The 12,344-nt window shown below is 34.2% G+C and overlaps 1 protein-coding gene across 1 annotated transcript in view; it reads left to right on the top strand.

Annotated features, from left to right (window-relative positions):
• Positions 1–12,344, top strand: part of LOC150108353 (vezatin-like) — a 181,970-nt gene that overhangs the window by 127,026 nt on the left and 42,600 nt on the right. Inside the window, exon 10 of the mRNA XM_090415753.1 lies at positions 8,671–8,873. Coding sequence (XP_090271879.1) covers positions 8,671–8,873 — 203 coding nt within the window. The remainder of the gene's footprint in view (positions 1–8,670; positions 8,874–12,344) is intronic.

Raw genomic sequence — 12,344 nt, 5'->3', positions numbered from 1 at the left:
CTAATCAACATCGCTAACTCATTGCCATTTTCGCCCACTGTTACGTGATTACCGCTCAAGCACTCAGCCGTATCATCAACTCCACTTACTCTCATAGCCACAGCCATGATTTTTTGCCTGTTACCGCTTACATTCGCTGATATCTCATAATCCATAAGTATGCTGTACTTCCTTACACACCCAAACTCTCTCTCTCTCGTCTCTTATTTTTCCTATCCACATAAATATCTTCAATCCCCCCCCCCCCAATCATACTTACTGCATTCATGGCATCTCACCATTTTCAAAATATCAATGCCACTTGCATTCATCTTTCACGCATCTTGTGTTTCACCACCATTTCACTTATACTCAAAGCTGAACACAAGCAACACAAAAAAATATAATAAATACAGAATTATAACTACAACAATCCCTCGATTAATGTGTTTTTTAAAACAGGCGCATTAATCAAAAATGCGCTAATCAAATATAATAACCTATGGGAAAAAGTATAATTCGTTCCTCAGATTTATTTTTTGAACCTTAATTTTTTTTTTTTTTAATAAAAGAATTAGGGTATATATCTCAGGGACTAGTTAAAGGAAAACCATGAAGCTGAAAGACCATAAAACATATTCAGAATGTAAGTTTATTACTCCACTTCTTAACAAAGAACTCAGGTAACGTAGTTTGGTGGGCATTCTGTTTCTTTTTTTCATACAACTACTTCTGCAAATTTTACTGCTTCTCTCTTTATCAGGGTCAGCCTCTAAGCATTGCTGCTTAAAAACTTCAATTGCAGAAAAAATACTTTCAAATCGTTTCTGTGAAACCTCTTTGGGCTTGTCAGTGATTAAATTTTCTTCATATTCGTCAGGATCCTCCCACTGTGCATCTAAATTTAGCAGGTCGGAATCAATTTCTCAGAATGAGATTTAATTAACTTAGATTCATTTGAAAAGCCTCTAAAATCATTTGCACAATGTGGAAGAATGTGCTTCCAAACGGCTTGCATATTGCTAGCAGTAATTTCATTCGACTTTGCGACTTTGTAACCAAGCTAAGATTTCTCTGAATTCGCTAGAAAAGTCTTAGAAGGCATTGACTTCCAAAAAGGCCAGTTTCATTAACATTAAATATTTGTTGGTCACAATAGTCCCCTCCTTTGCAATTTTCTTCAGAATCTCTGGATAATTTGCCATCTCCTTATCTGCGCTTGCAGCATTGCCTGTGATTAGAACATTATGTAGGCCATTTCTCTTTTTAAAATGCTCAAATCACCCAGCACTAGCATAGAATTCTTCTTTTCCATTATTGATAGCCTTTTTTTTTTTCAAGGTTGCAAAGAGACTTGATGCTTTTGATTTAATAAGGTCAGTGCTTAGCCCATTTTTGGTTACAATCTTTGGTCCATGTAGAAAGAAGTATCTCTAATTCATTTTCTTGTCAAAATCATTATAATACTTTGATTTAGAGTGCATGCATGATGAATTTGAAGCAGTCTTACCCTTTTCTTTGTATTTAGCAACTTTGCTTAATTCCAATAAAATTTCAATAAAGTTGATTCACCCATTTTGTGTTCTTGTCAAATTTTTCTTCCAATGAGATTACTTTTCGTATCATTTTCACACTTCCACTTTTTTGCTCACAAATTCTTTTATTCATGATGAAAGGCTAGGAAAAAACTTTAAAATATAAAAAAAAGTAAGGAAAACAATTGCAAAGGAGGCACAAGATATGATCATCAAAATGCTGTGTAATTAGCTGATGACATAAATTTGGCAGTAAATTTGGAACATAGTGTACGTGGAAATAGTGTAGTACTGTATACCATTAAAAAATAACTTTGTAAAATGTTTTAAATCGATAAGTAAATTATTTCATCTTTTTGAGTGATATTTTAAAATAGTTAGCCATATAAAATGTATAGATAGAAACATTTTAAACTCTGTAACATTTATTTTTCAGATGTATTTAGGCACACCAATTGAATTTTAGAGGCACACTAATTGAATTTGGGTATAGAAAATAATGATGCACTAATCGAGAACACACTAATTGGAGGCACAATAATCGAGAGATTGCTGTACATCAAACATTGCCTTTCGATCAAAACTATAATACAATAATATTCATCATCATCATCAAATTCCTGACATGTACCCTCAAGGGGTATACAGGATATGATAGTACTACATGAAAAATTTACATCATTACTAACTTCCTATCTACAATTTTCCTCCAAATCAGTCTGTTGTTACTTCTCAAGACTCCAACATTATCAGATGTTATATTTCTCTCGTCTAAGGGCCTTTGTACCATATCAATACACCTATATCTTGGTCTTTCTCTGGGTCGTTTTCCTGCCAACCCGGCAGAGAACACTTGTTTTGATAATCTTTCCTTGCCCATTCTATTTAAGTGACTATACAACCTGAGATTAGCTCTGCTAACGCATTCCTGGATGCTGACAATGTCAAGTTCTTTCCTAATATCCTCGTCTTTAATATGATATTGCCACTGATACCATCTGTTCACACCTCTAATCTTTCTCAGGACTCTCATATCTGCGGTCTCTAGTCTTTGGTCAAGTGGTCACCCAGCTCTCAGATCCATAAGTTAAAACTAGGTTGAACACGGTCTTGTATACAGCTAATTTAGCGTTCTGACTAATTTCTCTTTTATTCCATATGAATTTATTCAATTGACTTCCTGCCATACCAGCTTTGTTGATTCTGTTGTCTATTTCCATATTTAATTTACCATCTTCACTAAAAATCGTGCCTAAGTAGCTGAAATGTTTTACTTGTTCCACAGGTTCTCCAGAAGGTGAAGATTGGACATTAGGTCAGAAGCTTTGGTTGGCTCCACATTCCTTTAAAGGCTATGTAGGGGTCTTCTCTCAATTATACAGCTTTGACCCTTAAGCACCCCTACAATAATATTTAAAAAATTAATTATCACTATTTACACATATAATTTCAAAATTTGAACTTTTCTTTTCACAGCAATCTCGATGAACACAGCTTTCTCTTCACCACCTTTATATGCTTGCATATAATATCATATCCAGAATAGCAGCAAAAAAATTTCTCTTAATTCTGAGATTCAGTTTTATTTTCCTTAATACACAGATACTGAAGGCTCTACTAAAGTCATCTAATAATTTCCCTTTCTGACCAGTCATTCTGAATTGTGTAGTGTAGATAGCATAAAACTTTTATAATTCTATACTTGATACTTGAACATTTCTGATCAAATATCAAAAATATGGCTTCCCTTCAACAAATCCGTGCTGTCCATCAAAGCTAATACCATTGTTGTCAACTCAATTCTGAATCCTAGTTCTCACCAGCCTCTCCAACAACTCAACTACAACACACCTGACACACAGATATGCCTATAATTTGATTTCAGTTCTGTCACCTCCCTTATGAAGCAGTATAACTTTGTCTTCTTCTACTCCTTTTCCTGGCATATTCCATCAAAATACGTGGTGACATATCATCAAATTCCACAGCTTTATTAACATCAAGTTTGCTTAATTCCCCACATATCTTTTGCTCACTTATAGTCAGTCTCTCCTCCTCATCAACAACTGCTCTTAAATTCTCCATGATGTCACACTCACAAGAATGAAAGATCTTTATGAAGTGCTCATTAAATATCTCAACAATATCCTCTGCTGCAGTTGTCCTTATACCATTTTCTCCAATCATTGTTGTCCTTCCATAATTTTTTTTTTTTCAGGCTACATATCCAAAGAACTCCCTAGGATTCTTTTTGGCTTCATTAGCTAACTGCTGCTCATACTGAACTTTTGCTATCCTTACCAACCAAGTTACCCCTCCTTGCCTGTTTTTTATATTCCTCATGGAATTGATCATTACCACTTCTCTTATGTTGCATCCATAATGCCTTTTTCCTCTGTATCTCAACCTTAATCTCTTCATTCATCCATTTTACATCTACCTTATTTAACTTTCTGACCCTTGGAATACATTTAGACATTGCTTCTACTAGATAGTTCTTGAATATCACCCAAGCAGCATTGATCTCCTTTCCAGCTAACTTCTCATTCCATGCTACACCTGCAAGCTGTCACCTGAGCTTCTCACCATTCTTGTACTTCCACATATACCCTTTCCTCACGAAAGTCCTCACATAGTTAGCAACCACCCAGGTAATCACTTTATGGTCACTCTCACCAGCTGGAGAAAGGTTTGGCGCCTCATTTATAATAATCATCTGATGAGGTGATCAAATCCAAGACCTTCAATCCTCATATGCCCTCTGTTACATATTGCATGAGGCAGTTGCCCCTCAAAAAGTCGAGAAACTCATTTGTTCCCACCCATGAAAGGTTATTTGCAAACCTTTAGTATATTTTGTACTGTGGATGGGCTAAGGATATTTTTTCTGTTTTCATTTTTTTATAAACAATTTTTTACATAGTTTGGAAACTCTGTTCTAGAGACCAAAAATGAAACTTTTTCATACTGCCTCATGTCGCCAGTAAATGGAATGGTGGTATCACAACTTTGTGATGAAATTTATCTCCTACCTAACTTAGAAATGCTTAGAAATTGAGGGAAGAGTACTGTAAAAGGAATGAAAGATGATAACAATTACAAAAACTGAAAATAAGAATATCCTAGATGTCTGAAGTAACTGCTTTGAATGACTGTTAAATGAAACAATGATAGAACAGTAGTAGAACATTTTTAAGAGGAATGCAAACAGGAGTACATATCATTATTAGAAAAAGCCATCACAAACTTGAAATGTGGAAAGGCAGCTTGACTAAATGATATTCAACCAGAAATGCTCAAATATGAAGGTAGAAAACTTTTGGAGTTGTTACACTGCATAATTCAGAGAACCTAGTCAGAAGATCAAATTCCAGATGATTGGAGTACAGCTCTTATAGTTAATATCTATAAAGGGAATAAAACTAAATGTGGAAATTACCAAGGAATTGCTATACTAAATGTTCCAGGTAAAATTTATGCAAGCATACTTAAAAAGAGACTGAGAGAACTTTTGGGGAAATTTCGAGAAGAATGATTTGGATTCAGGCCAAATAGAGGTTGTGAAGATCAGATATTATCTTTACAACAAATACTTGAGAAATCATGGGAATATATTAAAGATCTGTATCTGAGTTTTGTAGATCTGGAAAAGGCATATGGCAAGGTGCTCACAGAAAAATCTTTCGAAACACCACAATTACATGGAGTGAATAGAACATTATACAGAGCAATACATAATCTATATTTTAGTTATAAGCCAGCAGTTAGAATTGAAGGGAATACAGGAAGTTGGTTTCATGTAAAATCAGAGAGTACAAGGATGCACATTGTCTCCACCCTTATTCATCATCTATATGGATTGCATTATGAAAGAAGATAGCATTAAACTTGATATTAGAATCGGAAATGTCAAACTTAGCTCTTTGCTTTATGGAGTTGATGTTGCAGTGCTGAACATTTCCAGGATTCTCTAACTAAAATTGAATCACAGCTGTAACAAATTTTGCATAAAAATCAGCTCTGAAAAGACTAAACTATGTTTTAGGGAAAAACATAGCAAACTTCAGTTGCATTCTCAATGGAGAACCTATAGAACAAGTAAAATATTTGAGTTATTTAGCCACAGTTTATAGTGACGATGACAAATCTTTAATGACAAATTAAAGTTGGAAAGAGACAACAGAATGACCAAACCTGGTAGTGGGTAGCCAGTTGAATAAATTTATATATAATAAGAGAGAAATTAGCCAAACCACCAAACTAGCAGTATACAAGACAGTGTTAAACCAATTTTAAGTTATGGGTCTGTGAGTTGGGTTAGAAATAAAGCAGCAATACTGATATGAGGGTTCTGAGAAAAATTAGGAGAGTGAACTGATGGAGGTCAATGGTAGAATCATATTAAAAATTAAGACATTAGGAGGAACTCGATATTGTTTGCCTTCAAGAATGTGTGAGCAGAGCTAATCTTAAGGGGTATGGTCACTTAAACAGAATTAGAAACATAAAAATATTTAGCAAAACATGTGTTTGATGCCAAGATGACAGGAAAAAGACTGAGAGGAAGACCAAGGCATAGGTGGATTTATTCAGTCAGAAGTGCCCCAGAAGAACGCAATGTTAGAAACAGCAATATTGAAGTGACTAATTTGGAGGAAAATTGTTGATAGGAGACTAATGATAATAATGTAAACTTATCATGTACTGCTGTCATAATGTCCTGAACATCCCTTAGAGGGCACATATCAGAAAATTGATGATGATATGTATTCCTAATTGCATCCCGCTTGAATATTTTCTACTGCTGTTTTGTCATGGATTATCTCATTTCGTAATTCTTTAAAGTTGTGGTAATTTGCTAGGTGTTGGCTGAGTGGATAACCTATCCATTCTCATTATTCAAATCATTCTATAGGTGCAGCTGTTTGTGATTGTCTTTAGGCAGGAGATGAATTTCATCATCCAGTGTGAGACTACCACCCTGCTTGTCACTTGAAAGTTCCATGTTGGGTTCCTAGCAAGCTTAATTAAAAAAATGAATAAAATATAGGCAAAAAATAAAAATAATAAAAAAATACCTTAGCCTGCTCATAGTACAGATGTACTGTAGTTTGCCAACTTTTTGTGGGTAGGAGACAGAAAAATTCTCCAGACATTCAGAATATCCTTTGTTTTACCTCCAATTACTTTTACACTTCTCTTTCCTTGACTTCTAAGCATTGTCAATAGTTCCTGGATAACACAGATAACACTTTACCACTATTCCCATAAGCTCTCTGGTCAACTTATTTTTATGAAACTTTCATAGTTTCTACATTCAGCTTTGAAATAATGCTGGATTTAATATCCACTTTATTTATATTTTGGTGATGCAAAATTATATAAATAATTTTACATCACCAAACTGAAGCCTTTTAGCTCTTTATTTTAGTAAACACTTTGCCACTTTTGTCATATTTATCTTCTATATATCCTTTGTCACCAGCCTAGCTGGCCAAGTGGTTAACATATTTAAACCTGCAGTCTCTTGTCTGCATGTTCAAATTTCACCAGGGGTATGAATGTTTGTGATTATCCTACTAACTCTTTGTAGAAAGGGCATCTGTGGCCCTACCACTTCTTCTAGCAGAAGGCTTCACTCCCAAAACCCAGTGAGGTATGGGAGTGACTATAGAGGGCACATATCAGAAATCAAAATGATATCGCATGTGAATAACTAGCTAACTGTCCTTTGTCTTTCTGTGACTCTATTTTATTTTGCTACTTTTACAAAAAATAGCTTAGCTTGCTTACATTTTTCTCAGTATTTTCTCAAGAACACTTGCAGACTAGCTAGTTAGGAACATTCGGTGTGCTTTTTTTTTTTTTTTTTTCCTCTGCCCAAGAACTGCATCTTTACCTTTTTGAGTCTGTCATGAAGTTGAAATTTTCTATCCTTGCAAACAACTTCACTGCACGCCTGCCCAGCTGTATTAGTCACTGTTTACGTCAAAGTTTACCTGAGTTTCATGGTTTGGTTCTTGTTTTCAAACTCCATCATTTTTTATCAAATGACATTTGCATATTTGAGTCCACAGTCTGAAAGCTGCTTGACTTTGTTTCTTTTTAAAAATTTCTTCCACTGTCTTGTATGTATTTTCTTTTCACTATGATATTCATTTTATCTAGTTTAAAACTAAATGGCAATCCCTTCCTATTTTGTTTCAGTGTGTGCTCTTGTATTCTGTACTAGCATAAAGATATCACTGTCAACATAAATATAGTGAATAAGACTTCTTATTTCTCGAGTCTTCTCTCCATGTGAATTTTTGTGCATTAGTAATTACTAGTCCGTGTGCTGAAAGAACTTCAACAGATACTTATTATTAGCTTTGCTCTACTCTGCTGTTTTAAATATCTAACAAGGACTAGCTTTTTTTTTTTTATGTCAGCTGCCTTCTCTAACGACTCAAAAAATTTCTCATCTTCTTACTTGACAGAACCTTCTCTCAGACCATAGACACAAATGTCTCATTGTCCAGTTCTCCATTTTGATATTTTCCCACATTGCTCTGCTTGAAATTGCCTGTCATCTAACAAATTTATATCTTCATGTGTAATGTTAAAAATTATAGTTACTCTTCCTTTCCATGATCACTGGTGCCCAAATTTAGCATCATGGTTTTTGTCTTTTGCGTCTCATAAGTCAATATATACTTCTTATTTTTTGCTAGTCCCCCCCCCCCCCACACACAATGTTCATTGTGTGTGTGTGTTCATTTTGCATAGCTTCAATTTTTTTATTGTTGAGTTTGTTCCAGTTTCTGAGTTTTCACTGTCCTCTGATGTGAACACTTGGAGCCTTGTTTAACCAGGCAACATCCCAGCCAGCATGACATTTCATCATGTTGTATCAACATTTTTTGGAGTAAGCCAATACAGAATACAATTTGGTCAGCTAAGTTCAAAGTTTCTAGTTCATCCTCATTCAATCAATATTGAGGTGGATACCTGTTAACAGTGTACATCACTGTTAACCCTGTTCTCTTCATTCCTTAACTTTTTTTCTTTCACTCATAAGCAACCATTTTGGAAAACAAATACCTTTACTAAAGCTGAATGATCTTCAGAGAAACTTCCTGTACTTAAATTTATGCCTTTTTTTTTATTGCCATAGAGTTAATTTCATGGAGGAAAAATTGGAACTCGTGGAACAGATAGACCCAGTTACTACAATTACTCATGCAACACTTCAAGAGTTGGAAAAGCTTAAATTTTGGCTACAAGAAGTTAAATGTGAATTGGAATCAAGCCAAGTGTGCCTTACAGAAAGCAGTACTCAGATTGCCTTGTTGGAAGGAGATAACAGTCAACAAATGGGTAACTCAACGAAGGAAATTTTGCATGCAAATGCTTTTAAACAAATTTATTTGCTGTTTTAAAACTAAATGTTAGTAATCAGTGAATTATATATCCTCCATCTATCTCTATTTTGAAAATGGCAGTATACCACTAGCTATGCCACAATTTTGTAGGTGTCATATTTTAAGCAGTTTGGATACTTATGGTATTTGCTTGTTCTATAGATTACACTTAACTATTTCATAACTTAATTTTTCCAAGTTGATTTTGCAAGTTTTCCTCGACTGCTAGCAAACCGAACTACAGTTGGATCATTCAGACTGAGAAAATTTCAAAAGTTACTTAACAAAGCCAAAAATTATAATTAACCAAAATAATTTATGAACACTTTTAAATGAATGTATGAATTAGTGAATTAATTAATTATTATCAAATTAACACTCACTATGGTAAACTTGCACCAAAAAGGATAGTTTAATATTGGGCAGTTAGTTATAGTGAGTGAATTCACTCTAGTGGAGTTTGCTAGTGAGACTTGATTGAATGAAGTATGTTATTTGATAATATATACAAAAACTATGGACATGTCCATAAATTCTTGCGCTGGCTGCCTGCATTGATGGCTAATCAGCTCTGTTGACTTTTTTTCTTTTTTTAACTTCCATATATTTTTTATTTTAAATCCATTATTAGTAGTACCTATGGATATACTTGAATTTTCCATAGATAATTCAAGTATCATATAATTGAATTACCTATGGCATGAAAACTATAATTTTCAATAATATTTGCTAGGAATATAATCATATAATTAAAGATAATTACTAAAAAAAAAGTAATTGTCCATTTGAATGAACATTATTTTGTAACTGTGATACAGTTACAGATATCAGTCAGAAATAATAACAAACAGCTTAAAATGACAAGCCATCCCAACAAAGTATATTTGAATATACTTTGTTGTATATTCAAATATACTTTATATCAGAACTCAACAGCCATAAAGCCAGAACACATCTGGAAAAGGAATTTGGTATTGTGAGAAGAATAAAGTAAGGAGATCCTATATCACCCAAATTGTTTTCTGTTACATTACAAGTCTTTAAGTATGTCTCATGGGAAAATTATGGAATTAGCATCAATGGAAAAAATTTCAGTCACTTAGGTTTTGCAGATGACATTGTTTTAGCAGAAAATAAAGAAAAGGCTCAGGAAATGCAAATGACCTTGATACAGAAAGCAGAAAAAAAGGTTTAAAGATTAATCTAACTGAAACCAAACTGATCACAAATTCAGATCAAACTTAACTAAAGTTAACATATAATCATATTGAAATTGTGGAGGATTATATTTACCTTTGTCAATTAGTTTTAAGGAAAAACAAGATAAAGAAATAAGTAGAAGAATCACACAAGGAAACAAAGCATTTTGGCTGTATAAAAATTACCTGTTAGGTGATTCTGCAAGGATAGAAAAATCAGAACTCCATGGTGGACACAGGAAGTTAAAGAGGCCGTGAAGGAAAAGAAGAAAGCATATCAAAAGTTCCTGGCAAATAAGTCAGCTTGTGCTCTTACAATGACAAGTGTAAGAAAGACAAATGTAAGAAAGTTAAACACTGTGTAAAACTAGCTAAACAAAAGTCATGGGAGGATTTTGGCAAGAACATAGAAAATAAATATCAAGAAGGTGGCAAAATATTCTGGAAGTTGTTGAAGAAGCTTAGAAATAGAGGAAAGAATGCTGTAAAAGGAGTTAGAGATGATAAAGGTGACATTAAAATGGGAGAAAAAGATATCCCTGAAGTATGGAGTGATTACTTTCAGAAATTGCTAAATGAAACAATTAGTGATAGCACAGTAGCAAAAAACACTCAACAGGCATATAGTCAGGAATGCATATCCATATTTGAAGTAGAAAAAGCCATCAAAGGCTTAAAATGTCGAAAGCCAGCAGGAGTAGATGATATTCGAACAGAAATGCTGAAGTATGTTGGTATAAAAGTCTTGCAGTGGCTGCACTGCATAGTTCAGAAGGCCTGGACAGAAGGACGAATTCCCGATGATTGGAATAGAGCTCATAGTACCCATATATAAAAAGGGAAATAAAACTGAATGTGAGAATTACAGAGGTATTTCCCTACTGAGTGTTCCTGGCAAGATATATGCAAGTATACTTGAGAAACGGTTGAGAAGAATTGTAGAAGAAAAGCTTGGTGAAAAATAAGCTGGATTCCGGCCAAATAGAAGCTGTCAGGATCAGATCTTCACTTTGTTATATTCCCATGATTTCGCATCACTAAAGTGGAGAAATCATGGGAATATAACAAAGATCTCTATTTGAGTTTTGTAGATCTGGAAAAGGCATATGATAAGGTGCCAAGAGAGAAGATATTCAATACACTACAGTTATATGGTGTCAATGGGGCATTATATCAAGCAATACTTAGTCTTTATTTGAGTTGTAAGTCAGCAGTTAGAATTGATGGAAGTACAGGAAGATGGTTTAATGTTAAATCTGGTGTGAGACAAGGATGTACATTATCCCCTCTGTTATATATTATCTATATGGATCACATTATGGAGGAAAGTGGTATTGAACATGATATCAAAATTGGAGATGTTGATGTCAGCTCTTTGCTTTATGCTGACGATGTTATACTTATCAACAAATCCACTATGAGTCTGCAAGATTCCTTGACTAAATTGGATAACTGTTGTAATAATAGATATGGTATGAAGGTCAGCAATGAAAAGACAAAAACAATGAAAATAGGCAGAATCGTTGAAAATGTCAACTGCATTTTGAATGGAGAACCTGTGGAACAAGTAAAACATTTCAGCTACTTTGGCACGATTTTTAGTGAAGATGGTAAATTAAATATGGAAATAGACAACAGAATCAACAAAGCTGGTATGGCAGGAAGTCAATTGAATAAATGCATATGGAATAAAAGAGAAATTAGTCAGAACACTAAATTAGCTGTATACAAGACCGTGTTCAAACCAGTCTTAACTTATGGATCTGAGAGCTGGGTCGGAAGTAAAACACTTGACCAAAGACTAGAGACCGCAGATATGAGAGTCCTGAGAAAGATTAGAGGTGTGAACAGATGGCATAATGGCAATATCATATCAAAAACGAGGATATTAGGAAAGAACTTGACATTGTCAGCATCCAGGAATGCATTTGCAGAGCTAATCTCAGGTTGTATGGTCACTTAAATAGAATGGGCAAGGAAAGATTAGCAAAACAGGTGTTCTTTGTAAAGTTGGCAGGAAAACGATCTAGAGAAAGACCAAGATATAGGTGGATTGATACGGTACAAAGTGCCTTTGAAGACAGAAATATAAGATCTGATAATATTGGAGTCTTGACAAGTAACAGACTGATCTGGAGTAAGGTTGTAGATAGGAAGTTAGTAACGATGTAACTACTAACTTCCTAATTAACTAATTAAATTACTAATTTTTCATGTAGTACTATCAT

This window comes from Typopeltis vanoorti, chromosome 3 (genome assembly GCF_054136105.1).
Source record: "Typopeltis vanoorti isolate ZY-2024b chromosome 3, IOZ_Tvanoo_1.0, whole genome shotgun sequence".
Taxonomy (NCBI): Eukaryota; Metazoa; Arthropoda; class Arachnida; order Uropygi; family Thelyphonidae; genus Typopeltis; species Typopeltis vanoorti.
Note: the sequence above shows the minus strand (reverse complement) of the source record. Positions and strands in the feature narration are given on the sequence as shown.